The following is a 19,884-nucleotide window of genomic DNA, read 5'->3' on the forward strand; positions in this document are numbered from 1 at the left end:
TATTGTGATTGTGTAGTTCATTTTTAAAATGTAATGTATAATTAGGAAATATAGGTTGTTGATGGATAATCATAAATAATAGTCAAGCTTATAGTCATGTTAGTTAAGATTTTCTAGATACATAAAGATATATTTCAGTTAGATAGGCATTCTTCATATCTTTCAAAGACTGCAGAATATGGCATTTAAATGTTTTAATAACTTAGGGTCTTTCATGACAATGAGACATGTCTGCTCTTGGCAGCACCAGCTACTTCGAGAGGAAGATGGGCATTGAAGAGGCTCCTTATGGAGTTTCATAGCCATTTGGGCAAGAAACTGCTCTAGCCTGGACTGTTGCATCAACTGGACACAGAGAACCCGCAGAGAGAGGACTGCTGAACTTGCCTAAAGGTGAGATGTTCTTTCAGGGTTCCTGATTCATGAAAGAGTATGTGAGACACTCTGCAGGACACAGCAGAAAGTGACAGAACTGTCTTTGGAATTTCCTGCTTCATGAAAATGTCTGCTGGATACTATGGGCCTATAGGCCAAAGATGGATGCCCCAACGGTACAAAAGAACTTTGGGTGACTGTCCAGGCAGCGAGATGTCTCTGTCATTTCTAGAGTTTGGATTTCTTGTTTACTTAGGTAATATTATATCCTTCTGGAGTCTTTGATGGAGTTGAAGAATGGATAGATAATTATAGTTTTCCTTAGTTATGATAAGAGATAAAATAGATACAATATTGTAACTGTAATTCTTACTTGATAACTGTTTTGTTATATGTAATTTTACTATGTTAAAGTTAAAGCCTTTCTTTTTTGTTTAAACAGAAAAAGGGGAAATGATGGTGGTGGGTCTTGTATCTATCTGTTGCTTTCCTTGGTTAATTAATAAAGAAACTGCTTGGCCTTTGATAGGACAGAAAATTAGGTAGGCAGAGTAGACTGAACAGAATTCTGGGAGAAAGAAAGCTGAGTCAGGCAGTCACCATGATTCTCCCACTCCAGACAGACACAGGTTAAGATCTTTCCTGGTAAGTCAGCTCGTGGTGCTACACAGAATATTAGAAATGGCTTAGATCAATATGTAAGAGCTAGCCAATAGGAGGTTAAAACTATTGGGCCAAGCAGTGTTTAAAAGAATAGTTTCCGTGTAATTATTTTGGGTAAAGCTAGCCGGATGGCGGGAAGTGGCCTGCCGCCACTCCTTCTACATTGATATCCAGTTATGCCAGCACCAGTTGTTAAATATGCTTTCTTTTTTCCATTTGATATTTTTTGCTTCTTCTTCAAATATCAGGTGTTTGAAGATGTGTGGATTGATACCCGTGTCTTCTATTCAGTTCCATTGGTCCTCCTGTCTGTTCTTATGCCAGTACCAGGCTGTTCTCAGTACTGTAGCCTTGTAGTAGAGTTTGAAGTCAGGGATTGTGATGCCTCCAGAAGTTCTTTTGTTGCCCAGGCTATCCTGGCTATCCTGGGTTTTTTGCTTTTTCAAATGAAGTTGAGTACCATTCTTTTGAGGTCTTTGAAGAATTTTGCTGGGATTTTGATGGGCATTGCGTTGAATCTGTAGTTTTGCTTTCAGTAGGATTGTCATTTTTACTATGTTAATTGCCTACCCAAGAGCATGGGAGGTCTTTCCAATTTCTGGTGTCTTCTTCAATTTCTTTCTTTAAAGATTTAAAGTTCTTGTCATACAAGTCTTTCACTTGTTTTGTTAGAGTTACTCTGAGATATTTTATGCTTTTTGTGGCTACTGTGAAGGGTGTTGATTCTCTAATTTCTTCCCCAGCCCTTTTATCATCTGTGTACAGGAGGGATATTGATTTTTTTTTTTAGTTAATCTTGTATCCTGCTACATTGCTGAAAGTGTTTATGAGTTGTAGAAGTTCCTTGGTAGAATTTTTGGGATCGCTTATGTAAACTATCATATCATCAGCAAACAGTGAGAGTTTGACTTCTTTTCCAATTTGTATCCCCTTGATCCTTTGGTCTCTTATTGCTCTAGCTAAGTCCTCAAGAACTATATTGAATAGGTATGGAGAGAGTGGACAACCTTGTCTTGTTCCTAATCTCAGTGGAATTGCTGGGAGTTTCTCTCCATTTAGTTTGATGTTGGCTGTTGGCTTGCTTTATTGCCTTAATTATGTTTAGGTTTGTTCCTTGTATTCCTGCTCTCTCCAAGACCTTTATCATGAAGGGATGTTGTATTTTGTCAAAAGTTTTTTCGGAATCTAATGAGATGATCATGTGGTTTTTATTTTTCAGCTTGTTTATATCATACCCCCTTTTAAAACAAAGCCCAGGTTGACCTAGAAAGCACTTACTAGTTGAGGATGACCTTGAACTTCTGATCCTCAGGCCTCCACAGGACTAAAACCTAGGCAAGCGCTGCTCTAACACTTGGCCTTCAGCCTTCCTCTGAGACTATAGATAAGAGCATTATCTTTGAGTCACATCCTTATCTGCCCCCCCCACCCACACACACACACAGACAGGATTCTGGGCAAGGGTTGTATCTCTGAGCCACATTCTCAGCCTTTCACTGGGGAATTCTAAGCCTGTGCCTATCACTCAGCCTACAGATAATGAACCAGAGTCTAGTGATGCTGGCCTGTGAAGCCAGAGTGTCACCAGAAGGGATGACTTTATTTCCTTTTTAAACCCTAAGTAAGCATGTCCTTGTCATACTCTCCCTGACTCCAAGCTGAACCTGTGACTTAAGATGTGGTATCATTATTACCTGATACTTCATGTAGCTGGTGAGAAGTCAGGTGCCTTGCTTGAGAAAGCCACAGCAGGGAGCACTGGGTGACAGGCAGGAGCTAAGGGTCAAGGAGCAGAGACCTCAGTCTTCCAACAGCAGGAGCTGACTTGTCAGTAAGTGTGAAAGTGCGAACAAGGTAGGAACAGCCTAGGCCACTCCTGCAGGACAGCAAAGCTCTGAGGTCACAAAACTATGCTTTATTCTTTTATTACTTATTATTTTATTTTTGAGTCTGGGAAGATGGTTCAGAGGTAAGAGCACTAATTGCTCTTCCAGGTTTGGTTCTCAGAACCCACACGGTCCCACAACCATCTGTGACTCCAGTTCTAGGAGCTCAAGTGCCTTTTGGCCTCTGTGGACACCAGGCACACCTGTGGTACACAGACATGTATGCAGGCAAAATGCTTATACACAGTAAAACAAAATAATAAAAATCGGAAGCCAGGTTGTGGTTACATAAACCTTTAATCCCAGCATTTGGGAGGCAGAGGCAGGTGGATCTCTGTGAGTTCAAGGCCAGCCTAGTCTACAGAGTGAGTTTAGGAGCCAAGAGAAACCTACATGGAGAAACCCTGTCTTGAAAAACAAACAAACAAAAGAGATTTCATTATTGTATCTTTTTGAAATAGAATACCTTTCTTCATCTCAGGTCGTTCTAGAATTCATGACAATCCTCCTGCGTCAGACTCCCACATGCTAGGGCAATAGGTGTGTGTCCCACACCTAGTTATTAACTTATTATCATCTTTTGTAGTACTGGGATGGAACTAGGAACTTAGGCTTGCTAGGCAAGCACCCTCCTCTTGGCCTGAACCCCACAACAGCACAAAATCTACATGGTAATGTATGCAGATTTTATGGTGATCCATGTAGATTTTATGGTAATGTACATCACTTTTAGCTGCTAGTTTGGCCGAGCTTGTCACACAGCAACAGCAAGCTGATGTTCCTCAGCCAACCAGACTAGTGAGACTGTGGTCGAAAAATGGGGTCAATGCTGAACCATCTCTCCGGCCCTGTGAGCGTGTGCAGTACACCTAGCTTAAAAGGATTTCTTAGTGCAGCCCAGTCAGTTTTACAAGGATTTTTACGGTACTTCACACGTGGGGTTTTTATTTGGTCCTTTTGGTTCACAATCCTAATGATGGGAAGTGAGGCATGAGGCAGATACGGTGTCCTAACATGTCTCTCAAAGACAGCTCGCATGCATGGCAGATCCACACACAAGGCCCTAGGCTTTATGCCCAGCATCACATACAGACAGACAGACAAAAAGGCATTTCTGAAGACTGGGTGCTGTGGAGGATGGATGACCAGTTACTTTTCTTCTGACCCAGTGAAGATCCCTAAGAAAGGTCAGAAGACTTTAGGAAGGATTTCTAAGTCAGGAGCAGTGGAAAAGAATTTCATTCTGGCACTTGGGAGGTTGAGGCAGGAGGATCAGGAGTTCAAGGACAACTTCAGCTACATCTTGAGGTCCTGCTGTGGGAGCTCTTTCCGCTCCTTCAGCCAATAGCTGCTGAGATACCAGCCCACTGGGGCGTGGCCTCCTTCTTCTCTTTAAAAAGCAGTGGCAGCCCTCTGCTCTCTCTTTTGCTCCAGCGACTAGACTCCTTTCCTAGCTGTTGTGTAGGACAGTGTTCTGTAAGGTTTTTCCCCTCAAATCAATAACCCTTTGAATCCAAACTGGTGTGGGATTGTTTTGCGCTTTAAGGTCCAGGTTAGTCCAGGCTATTGTGAGCCCCTACCTTAACAAAACAATAAATGTTGGGAAGATGGTTCAATAGCTGAGTGTATCTACTGTGAAAACTTGAAGAAAACTTTGAATTCCTAGCACCCACATAAAAATCTAGACATGGGGACTGGAGGGATGGCTTTGTGGTTAAGAATGTTTGCTGCTCTTCCAGCACCTCCAGCAGATAGCTCAGATAGCCTAGAACTGCAGTTCAGGGGATCCAATACCAATCTCCCCTCATGCGCACCTACACATGGCATACATTCACAAACAGACATACATATACATAAATAAAAATAAATTTGAAAAGGCCTAAAAAGCAAGAAATGGCTACACAACCCAGAGCCAAAGGTCAGAGATGGGCAGACTTGGAGCTAAATGGTCATCCAGTTGAACCCAAATGATCAACTTCAAGTTCAGTGAGAGACCCTGTCAACAAGAAATAAGGTAAGGGTGATAATGAAGGACACTTGTCCTTCCTAAACACACACACAAGAGTGCGCACACACACTCAGACATATAGACACATATGTAGATATACACACATACACACACTCACCCCAAAACATGTTTTCTGTCCTCATTTAGCAACTTCGGCTAAACAATGGCTGAGGCAGGTGGTCTCCCCCAGTTCATTCCCCTCTGCCTTGGCATGCCTGTCTGCTTGCATGCAGCCTCCACAGCGGTGCTGAATCCCCTTGAGTTTTCAGGGTACGTCTCCCCCATTTCTAATCGCCTTTAGAGTCGATCCCCCTTGGGCACACGCCACACACTATCCTCTTGGGGAAGGGCTAACTCCAGCCCCTCCGATGTCTCCCACAGCACACTCCTCTTTAAGAACAATGGATTTGGGGACCAAGACAGCATGAGAAGGGACGTGGGAAGATAGAGATGTGTCCTGGCCTCAGAGAAGGAACTGGGGCCATGCTGATGAGGAAGTAGAAAGCGACAGCTCAGTTGGTACAGTGCTTGTCTTGCAACATAAAGACATGAGTTCAATCCCAGAACTCACTAAAAAGAAAAGTAGGGGTAAAGAAAACTGCACATCTGAAATTCCGCTCCTCAGGTTTTGATTAATGAGATCCTCTCATACTAATGTTGACTGACTCTAGAAAATTCCAAGTGGTATGCTGAGCCTCACATTCTTTGAAGGGCTGAGTTCACGGGCATGCATCAGCCTACACATCATATGATGGCTTATTTCCCTATACACATCATCTCAAAGGCACTAAAACTAAAGATGCATTGTGACAGTGACAACGTAGGTCTTGCTGCTTCGTTTGAAGGGCACTCTACACCATCTCCCTTTAGTAATTAACAGTTAAGCTGGGGCCAGAGAGACAGCTCCTGTAGAACCTTGCTGCCAAGCCTGGCCCCCGACTGCAGTCCCTGGGACCCTCAGGTGGAAGGAGAGCGCTGCTGTGAGCTGCCTTCTGATCACCACCAACCCACACATGAACAATAAACAAGTAACCACAATTTTAAACAACTCATCTGTCCCATGAGTACCAAAAAAATTGAGTTATCCTAGGATCTACATTAAAAACAAACAAAAACCCACCAATGTCAGAGGCCTAGAAAGATGACTTTATGGTTTTAAGAACACTGGTTGCTCTTGTGAGGACCTAAGCCAGCTGCCGGCCCACAAACACCAGTAACTCCAGTTCTAGAGGATCCAGTTCCCAGCCACAGACACAAGTAACTCCAGCTCTAGAGGATCCAGTTCCCAGCCACAGACACAAGTAACTCCAGCTCTAGAGGATCCAGTTCCCAGCCACAGACACAAGTAACTCCAGCTCTAGAGGATCCAGTTCCCAGCCACAGACACCAGTAACTCCAGCTCTAGAGGATCCAGTTCCCAGCCACAGACACCAGTAACTCCAGCTCTAGAGGATCCAGTTCCCAGCCACAGACACCAGTAACTCCAGCTCTAGAGGATCCAGTTCCCAGCCACAGACACCAGTAACTCCAGCTCTAGAGGATCCAGTTCCCAGCCACAGACACCAGTAACTCCAGCTCTAGAGGATCCAGTTCCCAGCCACAGACACCAGTAACTCCAGCTCTAGAGGATCCAGTTCCCAGCCACAGACACCAGTAACTCCAGCTCTAGAGGATCCAGTTCCCAGCCACAGACACCAGTAACTCCAGCTCTAGAGGATCCAGTTCCCAGCCACAGACACCAGTAACTCCAGCTCTAGAGGGTCCAGTTCCCAGCCACAGACACAAGTAACTCCAGCTCTAGAGGGTCCAATACTCCTGCAAACTTCTGAGAGCTCCTCCTGCTCCCTGCTCCCCACCACACATGGCAGACACACACACACACACAGACAGGCACATAAGTAAAAACATAAAAACAAATGAATCCTTTAAAAATCATTAATGTTGTCCATCATATTTGTAGACTAAAAGCATCACAGGATCACATTAGCAGATTTGGGTTTCAGCCTCTTCATGAAACATCAGACAAAACTCCCAGGGTATCAGAAAGCATCCTTAACAAAGTTCACCAAGAAAGCTAGTGCATGCCTGTAATCCCAAATCAGAAGGTAGAGGCCAGCCTGGGCTACAGAGTAAGACCCTGTCTCAGAGAGTCTCCTGCCACAGAAAGGAGTCCCGGTGCTAGACACAGGAACACAGTCATATGATCCTAGCTCTGGGGAGGCTGAGGCAAGAGGATCTCAAGTTTGAAGTTAATCTGAACCATACAGTAACACCATGCCTCAAAAACTAAAAAAATTATAAATAATATCTAAAAGATATACAAAAGTAAGAAATAAATAATAAAAGACACACAGGGGCAAATCAGTAAGGATGGTTCTCTAGCGTACCTGTAGGCAGTTGATCAGAAAGTAAGCATTCAAGGCCAGACCTGACAATTACAACGCAGCCCATCTGTCCTTTTCACAGAGAAGCTGGAAGAAGGCAATCCTATTCTACTCAGCTTGTGGAGTAGACTAAATGGCGTGTTCCCTGTGGTGCTAGGAAGGGAACGGGGGCCTCACTGTGCAAGGCAGGTCTCTGTCACTGAGCTGTACCCCAGCTCCTCCCAATCAGATGCAGAAACCTAATGCCCGTGGTACCGTGTCTGCAGGTGAGGGCTAATTAAGGGATGCTAAGGTCATGGGTTGGGAAGCCTCATAAAAAGGCCCTAAACCCTTAAAGAGGAGATCACAGGGTGTGGGAGATGTTTCAGCTGACTAGGTGCTGCAGCCAAGCCTGGTGACCCGAGTTCCATCCCTGGCACCCACATGGTGCAAGAAGAGAATCAGTATGCAAGTTGTCCTCTGACCACTGCACATGTTCTGAGGCGTACATGTGTGCAAGCACACACACAAAAGTTTAAAAAAAATCAGCTGTAAAGGAAGAGTAAATTAGCCATCATGGAAATCCATAGAGGTTACTCAAAAAATTAAAAACAAACCATGCACACATCTTTTATCCCAGCACTTAGGAGGCAGAGACAGGGGGATCTCTGTGAGTTCAAGGCCAGCTGGTCTGCAGATAGCCAGGACAGCCAGGGGTACACAGAAAAATCTTATCGCAAAAAACTAAAAAACAAACAACAAAACAAAACAAACACACACAAAGGTGGCCACGTATACACAGTGGAATATTATTCAGCTGTAAAGAAAAAATGAAATTGTGAATTTTGCAGGAAAATGGCTAGCTCTCGAAAGGATAATATTAAGTGGGTGACAAAAACTCATGAAAAAAGCTGGGGCTGTAGGATGGCTCAGTGGTAAAGCACATGATACCAACCAAGACTGATAACCTGAGTTTAAGGCCCAGAATCCACGGTAGGAGGAGGAAACAGACTCTTAGCAGCAACCTCAAAATGTTAATTAGTTTAAAAGAGAAAGGCAAAAGCAGTGGGCTTTCCTTCACATAGGGACCCTAGCCTGGAATATATACAAAAGCAGTGGGCTTTTTAATCCCAGCACTTAGGAGGCAGAGGCAGGTGGATCTCTGTGAGTTCGAGACCAGCCTGGTCTACAAGAGCTAGTTCCAGGACAGGCTCCAAAACCACAGAGAAACCCTGTCTCGAAAAACCAAAAAAAAAAAAAAAACCAAAAACAAAAAGCAGTGGGCTTCCCTTCACATAGGGACCCTATCCTGGAATATATATAAGCACACATGAAAGCAGGGGTGAGTAGATCTAAAACTCTACAAAGGGGACCAGAGATGGTAGCTACTAACTAGGCGGTGAGGAGGATGGGTGGGTGGGGTAAGGACCTCTGGGAGAGTGAAGACTCAGGGCTGAGGAAGCAACAAGGGGAACGAAACCACAAAGACACACTTTGCTCAGGAATGTCACTAATATCTAATATATTATATGCTATGTACAATAAAATTCTAAAAAGGGTCTTTATGAGAAGGGGAGTGTGGGCAGGCAAGGCACCAGAGAGCCCTGTGCCCCAGTGCAGGCAGGAAGCAGCCCTCACTGGTCTGGAATTTGCAGCTGCCTTCAGTGCTGTCAGCCCATGTGACCCAAGGAGCTCTGTCAACAGTTAAGACAGACACGATAAGTTGTCTTTGCTGCAGTGTGAGGTACAGAGGCCTGCATCACCAGACATCCATCAACCATTCTCTTTCTAACGTCGCTAGGTTGCCTCAGTCACCCCTAAGCAATTCCCAGATTGAGTCTCTCGCAGACTTCTTAGGCATCTAATTACTGAGTCTGCCAACTTTAATTGAGCGGAGGCTCCCTGGTTCTGGGCAACTGAGATTACCTTAAAAGTTCAAGGCTTCTGTCTCCTGAGGAATCCCAAGAAAATGTAGCCAGCACACACTGTCCAGGGGCAGGGCTCAGGACTTTCAGCAGATGCTCAGAGGAATTATGACTCAAACATCGACTAAGGATCTGGAGAAGAGAACTCCAGAGTCCTCAGTGATAAACTGATAACCTTCAGAAACCACTCATCAACGCCTGGGGAGCGGTCAGTACAACAACCAATGGTACACTGAGGAAACTAGAAGACAGAAAACCTCCTATGTGCTTGGGGCACTGGAGAATTGTGAAAACAGCTAGGATATTACGAGAAGCAATCTGCAGATTCAGTGCGCTCCGCATCATAATTCCAGTGTTAGTCTTTCACAGAAATAGAAGCAATCCTGAACTGTGTACGCCTGTTTTCCCAGCACTTGGGCGGTGAAGGCAGGAGGATCAGGAGTGAATTTGAGGCCAGCCTGGGCTACATAAGACCCCTTCTTAAAAACTAGCCCTGGGCTGGTGGGATGATCTCTTCAGTCAAGGAGCCTGTGACAAAGCCTGAGAGTCCCAGTTGACTCCCGGTACTCACACTGAAGAGAGAAGTGACTCAAGCAAGGTGTCTTTTACCTTCATAAGCAAGTGTGTGCTCACACACACAAAGTAAATGAAAGAATGTAAAACCAGACAGAAAACCAGACCCCACCTCGCCCTGGAAAGAAAGGATCTGCTTTAGATAAGAAAAGTCACTTTCCTGTCTTCCCCTGTCTCGTCCCTCACTCTGCTGTGTCTGGGCTGTGAAAGCCTGGCTGGCCTATGTTCTACAAATATCCTTGGAGCTTGTCTGGAGGTGATGCTGGCGACAGGAGGACAGTCTTCTGTGGAAGAGGCCGTCCTCTCCCACTGGCACACGTGTTGGGAGGAGCCACTACCCAAGCCGGCCATCTGAGCCCATTCAGCAGAAGCTATGAATGGGTCATTGTCAGTTAACACTTACAACCTCCCTCCTTCCTTCCGTCCTTTCACAAGTGTAGCTCTAAGGTATTTGTTACACAAATTGTACTCATACACACAGACCAGTGGGAACTTAAAATTCATTACACACTTATGTCATTTAAAAATGTTTTTGGCTTTATTTTTATGTGTATAGGTGTTCCTCCAGTGTCTATGCATGAATGCATGCCTAGTGTCCATGGAGGTTGGAAGGGGCTGGATTCCTTGGAGCTTAGTTTTGAATGGCTGAGTCACCATGTGGGTGCTGGGAACTGAACCCAGGTCCTCTACAAGAGCAGCATGTGGCCGGGCGGTGGTGGCGCACGCCTTTAATCCCAGCACTCGGGAGGCAGAGGCAGGCGGATCTCTGTGATTTGGAGACCAGCCTGGTCTACAGAGCTAGTTCCAGGGCAGGTTCCAAAGCTACAGAGAAACCCTGTCTCGAAAAACAAAAAACAAAACAAAACAAAAAAGCAGCATGTGTTCTTAACCCCTGAGCCATTTCTCCAGCCTCCACTTCATTTTTTTAGCTTCACCTTCTAGTAAATCAGTAGCTTCCTTGACTTTTTTAGTGGCAATATCATTAAATTTTATTTTATTTTATTTTATTTTTTTGGTTTTTTCAAGACAGGGTTTCTCTGTGGCTTTGGAGCCTGTCCTGGAACTAGCTCTTGTAGACCAGGCTGGTCTCGAACTCACAGAGATCCGCCTGCCTCTGCCTCCCGAGTGCTGGGATTAAAGGCGTGCGCCACCACCGCCCGGCTATCATTAAATTTTAAACAGTTTTTATTTAGTGCACTTGTGTGTGCATGTGTGGAAGCTAGAAGTTAACCTGGGGGAGTGGGTACCAGGGATCCAACTAGAAGTTAACCTGGTGGAATGGGTGCCAGGGATCCAACTAGAAGTTAACCTGGGGGAATGGGTGCCAGGGATCCAACTAGAAGTTAACCTGGGGGAATGGGTGCCAGGGATCCAACTAGAAGTTAACCTGGGGGAATGGGTGCCAGGGATCCAACTAGAAGTTAACCTGGGGGAATGGGTGCCAGGGATCCAACTAGAAGTTAACCTGGGGGAATGGGTGCCAGGGATCCAACTAGAAGTTAACCTGGGGGAGTGGGCGCCAGGGATCCAACTAGAAGTTAACCTGGGGGAGTGGGCGCCAGGGATCCAACTAGAAGTTAACCTGGGGGAGTGGGCACCAGGGATCCAACTAGAAGTTAACCTGGGGGAGTGGGCGCCAGGGATCCAACTAGAAGTTAACCTGGGGGAGTGGGCGCCAGGGATCCAACTAGAAGTTAACCTGGGGGAGTGGGCGCCAGGGATCCAACTCAGGTCATGAGGTTTAGAAGCAAGTGCCTTTACCTGTTGAGTCATCTCACCAATCCCCATTTTCCTTTCTTTATACACAGTTGATAGCGTAATAAAGATGAGAAGCCTTACATGGGGGATGAAAAGTTCTTGATGGACATTTCAGCTAAACTGACCTTGGAGCTATGATAGAGACAGAGACACTCTGAGAGACTAGCTGGTTCAGAAAGACTTGCAAAGTCTAGTCCAGTCAGCAAATCAGCAGGGATGCACTTGGTTGCGTACTCCTGGGCTGACAAGCTACAGTCAAGGCTATATAGTCTTTTGTCCCTTGGCATCCTATGGGCAGGTGCTCAACTCCCTCAGGCAAGATACTGTAGCATTTGCATATGACCTCCACACATCTTCTCCTCTGTATTCTAGATTTGTTTTATTTCTGTGTGGAGTAGGTGTTCAAGTATGCAGGTGCACAGAGGATAGAAGAACACATAGGATCCTTTGAAGATGGAGGTGCTGTAAGAACAGCGCAGTGTGGGTGTACACACACACCACACACACCCTAATAAAACATATGTTTTTAAAGTGGAATGGAAAGAGCTGGAGGCAGGCCAGCATTCCTAACTTTCCAGAGAGAGGCTATAAAACTAAAGAGTCAGCATTCCACACAGAGCTAGGGAACCCTGAGTTCAACAGAAGTGGGGTGGGCGGTTGTCTGGCTTGTAGGCAAGGTCTCAGGTATCTCAGACGGCCTCAATATGTAACCAAGGGGCGCTCTGCATGTGCACTGGAGGTGTGTGCTCTAGCGTCTGCGCTGCACTCCCGGCTCTAAGGGAGCTCTTGTTCTTCTCCTTAGTAAACTGGTCTCACTGCAGAGATAGAGCACAATTGTCAGACCCTAAGGAACTGCCCTCACCTCAAAACAGACCCTTTAATACAGACTCATGCTCCAGAAGAAACCCAGCCTTTCCTACTGTGTGACCATCCCAGTAGGTGCTGACGCGGTAGACTACCTTCTAAAGCAGATTCCCACAGTCCTGGTCAGCTGACACTGGTGTGAACAGGTGGTCTTAAAACTGCTTTGAATGCTGGGTGTGGTGGTGCACGCCTTGAATCCCAGCACTTGGAAGGCAGAGGCAGAGGATCTCTGTGAGTTTGAGACCAGCCTGGTCTACAGAGCGAGTTCAGAGCTGTTTCACAGAAAAACCCTGTGTCAAAAAACAAACAAAAATTGTGCTTTGATCTTTTCTCCTACTGAGAGTGGAGTGGTGCCTGGAGAGATGACTGTGTTGAAGGACACAGGCTGCTGCTCTTGCAGAGCATCCGGGTTCCATTCTTAGCACCCACATGGCACCTCACAACCACCTGTGACTGTACTTTCAGGGGGCCCAATGCCCTCTTCTAATTTCTATGGGCACCAGGCATATATTTGGTACACACACATTCATGCAGGCAAAATACTCCTACACACAAATCAAAAATTCTTTAGCTGGGCAGTGGTGGCACAGGCCTTGAATCTCATTCCTTGGGAGGCAGAGGCAGGTGGATCTGAATTCAAGGCCAGTTATGTCAGGACAGCCAGGGCTACAAAGAGAAATTCTGTCTCGAAAAACAAACAAACTTTATAACAAAAGAAAAAGAAAAGCAGAATGAAATCTTAACTCTGCCCTGAGAGTGCAGACTCTGTGGGACTGTAGAAGCAGGCTTCACGTTTCTCCAAACTCGACTCTCCCAGCTTTCTCCCTTTGTGGTTGGGAATGTCTTTTTCTAGGCTCCTGGAGTCTCTGGAGACAGTGCCCCTTCTCCACTTAGCATGCCAGCCTTTTCCTTATAGCTTAGCCACAATTTATATGTGTGTGTATTTTTCCACTTTCTTTCTCTGTCCCAAACCCCAAGCTCATAAAGGAGGAAGCAAGGACTACTCCAGCCCCCGGGACAGTGCTCTCACATTGTAAGTGTTCAGTAAGTATTTATCAAGTTCATTTTAAAAATGGGTCCTAGGGCTGGCAAGATGGTTAGTGGTTAGGAGCATTGGTTATTCTTGCTGAAGACCTGGGTTTGGTTTCCAGGACCCAACTATCTGTAAGTCCAGTACCAAAGAATCTGACCTCGTTGGGCACCAGGCATGTATGCGGTACATATAAAGACATGTAGGCAAGATACTTATATGTTTAAAATAAAACAATATTTAAATTTTTAAATTAAAAAATAATAAAAATGGATTCTGAAGTCAGATACATGTCTTTATCACCAGCACTGAGAAAGCAAGAGACAGGTAGATCTCTGAGTTTGAGGGTAGCCTCATCTACACAGTTAAGACCCAACTCCCCATCTCCCCAATAAAGAAGGGGCTTCTTCAGAGACAGCAGGGATGGCTCAGTTAGTAAGGTGCCTTGCAAGCATTAGAAGTCTAATCAGGGGCCGGGCCTTGGTGGCACACACCTTTAATCCCAGCACTCAGAAGCAGAGACAGGCGGATCTCTATGAGTTCGAGGCCAGCCTGGTCTACATGAGCTAGTTCCAGGACAGGCTCCAAAACCACAGAGAAACCCTGTCTCAAAGAGAACACAATACAAAAAAGTCAAACTCAGATTCCCTAGCATCTATATAATAAAGCTCAGCACAATGGTGTCTGTAACCCTAGTGCTATCACACAGTTGTGACCCCGTTTTGGGTGCAGGGGACGTCATACAGATGTGACCCCAGTGTGGGTATAGGGGACGTCATACAGATGTGACCCCAGTGTGGGTATAGGGGACATCACACAGATGTGACCCCGGTGTGGGTATAGGGGACATCACACAGATGTGACCCCGGTGTGGGTGTAGGGGACATCACACAGATGTAACCCCGGTGTGGGTGCAGGGGACGTCACACAGATGTAACCCCGGTGTGGGTATAGGGGACGTCACACAGATGTGACCCTGGTGTGGGTGCAGGGGACGTCACACAGATGTAACCCCAGTGTGGGTGCAGGGGACGTCACACAGATGTAACCCCGGTGTGGGTGCAGGGAACGTCACACAGTTGTGACCCCGGTGTGGGTATAGGGGACATCACACAGATGTAACCCTGGTGTGGGTGTAGGGGACGTCACACAGATGTGACCCCAGTGTGGGTTCAGGGGACGTCACACAGATGTGACCCCAGTGTGGGTTCAGGGGACGTCACACAGATGTAACCCCGGTGTGGGTGTAGGGGACGTCACATAGATGTAACCCCGGTGTGGGTGCAGGGGACATCACACAGTTGTGACCCTGGTGCTGTGGGTGTAGGCACATCACACGGAGAGAGGATGCCAGGAACTCAGCTCATCTGTCATTTCTGGACTCAGCAAAACCCTATCTTAAAAATATAGTAATCAAGGCAGGCAAAGTGGCATGAACCTTTAAACCCAGCACTTGGGAGGCAGAAACAGAAGGTTCTATGTAAGTTCAAGGCTATTCAGGGCTACTCAGAGAAACCTTGTCTCTGAAAACAAAGAAACAAACAAAAAAGGTAATAAATAATGACTCCTGGGTTATCCTTTGGGTACCTAGAATTGAATCAGTTTTTGGGCTTCTGTCAAACTTTTCCTTCAGTCTTTCTGGAGCAGCAATTCTGCAGTCACTCCAAGTGTCTAGAAACCTAAGCCTGGAAGATGGCTCCATGGGTAAAAGTAGTTGCTTCCAAGATCCATAACACAAATTTGTTATAGAGTGAGTTCCAGGACAGCCATGGCTACACAGAGAACCCCTGTCTTGGAAAAGAACAGGAGGGTGAGAAGTAGGAAGAACGGTGCCCTCTAAGGTCCATCCAGCTCCCCGTATCTGTTTCTGAAAGTTCTCAAAGGTCCTTCCTCAGATCACCCTAGTTATCTCTTCGGTAGCTTCTCTTCAACTGTGCGCCTAGCAAAATTGCGGTCCTCGGACCGGCCAATAACAGATGACTAGCTCACTTATCCTTCTAATGTCTCTTGTTCCAGGGCTGGGCCCTTACTCCCATAACGCCGCCGCCCGCTTTCCTCACGAAACCATCCTTCACTCCCTCTGGCCGGAGGCTCCTATCCTTGTCCATCACTCCAAGGTCTGCCGCACCTGTCCCCATCCTCAACCCGCCTCCGCCCGTTCCCTCCTTGCCTGCACGCCGTACCTGGCCTGAGCCTCGTCCAGGCTCTGGTCGGTGATGGCCATGATCTGCTGCAGGACGTCGCTCGTGTCACGGCCCAAGGGAGCTGCGGGCGCTGGGCGGCGCGGGGCGGACCGCGGCGGCACGGGGCGCAGCGAGGCGGCCATGGGCGATGGGCCGGGTAGCGCTGAGGAACAATCCCGCCAGGAGCCCTCGCGCGTGCGCAGCAGCCAACCGCCGCAGACTCAGATGCCACGCCCCTTCGCGCCCACTAGCCAACCGCCGCTGAGCACCGCCCGCAGAAACGCCCTGCAGGTGCCTTTCACCAATCGGCGCGGAGCACTGCCCTCTCCCTCGTGACGCGCTTCAAACAGTCTTTTTAACGGATGCTGAGGAACCGGGTTGAGGGTTGTCTAGAAAACAGCGATTCTCTTCTGCATCCCTCCCCCTGGACACGCTCCCTACGGAGCGCCAGGCACTGTTTCCCCCTTCCCAGCGACTCGCTAGAAACTGTCACTGAGAATGGGGGTTGCCACGGTAACGATGATGCCTGCATTTGCTTAAGTCTGGTGCACTTTATGGCTCCCCTGTCAGAGGCCACAACCCTTGGGTGTTTCAACGCGTCTGCCTTCTCTCTGATCCCCAGTTTGGCAGCCCCACACATCTCCGAGTTTCCTTCCTCAGAGACCTGCATCCTCACCTCTCCCACTTGCACACCTCCCTCCCTCAGAACTTTTCAAAAACGTGTTGTTGGGTATAGTGGCACATGCCTTTAATCCCAGCATTAAGGAAGCAGATCTTGTGAGTTCGAGGCCAGCCTGCTCTACATAGTGAGTTTCAGTTCAGGGTTATGTGCAAAGACCTTGTCTCAAAATAAATAATTTGAGACTGTTGGACTCTAGCGTCCAAACACGGAGAAGGAGTCGCCCGCAGAGACCATCTCACACACCACAGCCGATGCAAAAGCATGAGGATTTTATTAATTCTGTCATGACAGGGTCCCCCAGCATTCAGGAAGCCGAGGGACCTCGAATAGCGAGTACAGTCTACTTTTAAAAGGGCCACAGAAGCAAGGGGGGTTGTTCTTTGACTATTCTGATTGGCTTATTTGAAAGGGCTATTACCAATAATTGACTGGAGAGCCGTTGCCAGATCAGATGAGGTAAGAGGTCATTTTGAGCCCGTTTCCCAGGGGACCAAACCAAAGCATACGTATATGGGTAATTGTTCAGGAACTGAGTACGTGCGAGTGTAGCTGTTAGGTCCTTGGTTCCCAGGGGAGGAGGGGAAGCACTATGGCACAGAGGCTGAGAGGATTCAGAATTGTCAAAAATGGCTTTAGGATTGTCTTAAAGTCTTACAAGAGAGAATCTCATATAGCCCAGGGTGTCCTCACATTTGTTATATAATGAAAATTGACTGAATTTGCTAGTGGAGCATGATTTTGACCTTCTGGTTTTTCTGCATCTACTTAAGTGCTGGGATGTGGTGTGTGCCTCATGTCCTATTTGTGTGGTGGTAGGGATGGAATCCAGGCCTTCATGCATACCAGGCAAACGCTGTACCAACTGAAGTACATCTGTTTCCTAGCTGACATCAAATTTACTGGTAGTTGAGAATGCCCTTGACTCCAGTTGCATGCTTCTACCTCTTTCACCACCCCAGCTAGTTCCTCATCACTCTGGTTCCTCCTCAGAATTCCCACTCCAGTCCTGCCTCTTCTTCAAGGCCTCCCATACCTAAGTCTCAGGCTCCTCAGTATTCCTGTTCCTTGCCACGGTACCTTCACATCTCGAGTCTTTCCCACCAGTCCTGAGGGCCCTCCACTCATCCTCTGGCCTTTCTCAGAGCTCTTCAGACCTCAGAGCCTCAATGTGCCTTTTTCTGGGGGAAGCCACCCCTGATAAGAGTAGCCTGACCAAAGTAACAATTTCAAGTCCAGTTTTGTGACCCAGGGAATTTATTGGGGTTACAGGAGCATGGGAACCTAAAGAATGCTCCCACCCTCATCATGAGGAAAGCAGCCCATATGTCCTCTCCTACAAGAGCACACTAGTGGTTCAATCTGGAGGGATAGCTATACAAGTCCTGGGTCCCGTTCCCCTTATATCCAGCTGAGGGACTGGATGAAGTATGCAGATATGTGTAGATAGCAGAAATGAAGCTAGAACCAAGCACTTTTCTCCACCGGAGAAAGTCAGCTCTATATGTTGCTTTTGGCAAGATCCGGTTTAGGAATGCCCTCAACCTGTCTGTTCGGCTTTTTAAAATTATTTTATTCAATGTACATTGGTGTGAGGATGTCAGACCTGCTGGAACTGGAGTTACAGTTGTGAACTACCATGTGGGTGCTGGGAATTGAACCCGGGTGCTCCTAACTACTGAACCATTTCTCCAGTCCTGGAAGACTTTTGTTTTGTTCATTTTTTGCTTGTTTTGGTTTGGTTTTTATCGAGATGGGGTTTCTCTGTAGCTTTGGAACTCATTCTGTAGACCTTCAGGTTGGCCTTGAACTCACAGAGATCCACTTGCCTCAGCCTCCCAAGTGCTGGGATTAAAGGCGTGTGCCATCACTGTTCGGCTGTACATTGCTTTTAAATATGTCTTGTGTGTGTGTGTGTGTGCGCGCGCGCATGCTCATCTGCATGCACAGCATTGGCACATGTGAGGGTCAGAGAACAGCTTTCATGACTTGGTTCTGTAAGACTTTAAGACAATCCTAAAGCCATTTTTGACAATTCTGAATCCTCTCAGCCTCTGTGCCATAGTGCTTCCCCTCCTCCCCTGGGAACCAAGGACCTAACAGCTACACTCGCACGTACTCAGTTCCTGAACAATTACCCATATACGTATGTTTTAATTCAGTCCCCTGGGAAACGGGCTCAAAATGACCTCTTACCTCATCTGATCTGGCAACGGCTCTCCAGTCAATTATTGGTAATAGCCCTTTCAAATAAGCCAATCAGAATAGTCAAAGAACAACCCCCCTTGCTTCTGTGGCCCTTTTAAAAGTAGACTGTACTCGCTATTCGAGGTCCCTCGGCTTCCTGAATGCTGGGGGACCCTGTCATGACAGAATTAATAAAATCCTCATGCTTTTGCATCAGCTGTGGTGTGTGAGATGGTCTCTGCGGGCGACTCCTTCTCGGTGTTTGGACGCTAGAGTCCAACAGTTCTCTCCTACCATATGGGCCCAGGGATTGAACTCATGTTATCATGCTTGACAGAAAACACCTTTTCCTGCTGATCTTAGGCCTGCTTATTCCTTCCAACCCCAGGATTCCAGGTCTAGCAAACGCTAGCGTCTGGTGTGTACCCAAATCTGACAAAACTCTCATGGGCCTTTTGTCTCTCATTGGGGATGCATGACATGACAACAGGCTCCTCAAGCAGAAGAAAAAGGGACACAAATCCCTCTCCAAAGTCACAGAACCTCCCAGAATCTGTTTGCTCTGAGACAGAATTCAGATGAAGGCTTGGTGAGTGTTAGCATGACTGGGTAGCCCATTTCATTCTGTTACTGATGGGGATACTTCAGGGGCACCCAGCAAGAAATGCAAATATGAAAGAACAAGGGAAATCCTCTGCTGAAGGAAACCATAGGCTTGGCCCCAGCAACAGGGATGGAACTCTTGAAGGGGCCGAGAGTGGTACCCTGTACAAAATGTCAGTCAGTGGCTAGCAGTACACAGGCTTGATTTGGTGGGGAGAGGACTATAAGTTCCACAGGCCAAAAAAGACAAAAACTTGGTGCCACCTGGCAGAGGAAAGATGAAGAGAAAAAAGCTGGGCTGGGGCAGGGTAGGGTTGGGGGCTCAGCAGCTAAGCGCCTGCCATGCAAGTGTGAATTCAGAACCTCAAAACCCCACATAAATGCAGGGGTGGCGTGACCCGACTGCAATTCCAGCCTTGGAGGGCAGTGACAAAGGGTTGCCCAAAGCAGCTGGTCAGCGAGACTGGCTGTTTTGGTGAGCTCTGGGTTTGGTTGGGAGACCCCGCTTCATTGAGTAAGAGGGCAGAGCTCCCAGTGATGATTCTTGACACTAACGTCTAGCTTCCACATGCACCAAAAGGTATGAGAATGCCCACATTTGTATAAAAATATGCACACAGCTAGGCACTCCCTAATCCCAGCTCACAGAGTTCGAGGCCAGCCTGGTCTATAGACCGAGTTCCAGGACAACCAGGGCTACATAGAAATCCTTGTGTCAAAAAAGAAAACAAAAACTGTAACATAAGTGGAAAAAGGAAATAAAAAGCTGACAAGATAAATCTGTCAA

At 46.9% G+C, this 19,884-nt stretch overlaps 1 protein-coding gene across 1 annotated transcript in view; it reads right to left on the minus strand.

The window, feature by feature from the left end:
* Pbx4 (PBX homeobox 4) overlaps positions 1 to 15,838 on the minus strand; it is a 56,084-nt gene extending 40,246 nt beyond the window's left edge. The window contains exon 1 of the mRNA XM_075987320.1: positions 15,629 to 15,838. Within this exon, the coding sequence (XP_075843435.1) occupies positions 15,629 to 15,771 (143 nt within the window). The 5' untranslated portion in view covers positions 15,772 to 15,838. The remainder of the gene's footprint in view (positions 1 to 15,628) is intronic.
* Positions 15,839 to 19,884: the final 4,046 nt, after the last annotated feature.

The sequence above is a fragment of the Microtus pennsylvanicus genome, chromosome 9 (assembly GCF_037038515.1).
Source record: "Microtus pennsylvanicus isolate mMicPen1 chromosome 9, mMicPen1.hap1, whole genome shotgun sequence".
Taxonomy (NCBI): Eukaryota; Metazoa; Chordata; class Mammalia; order Rodentia; family Cricetidae; genus Microtus; species Microtus pennsylvanicus.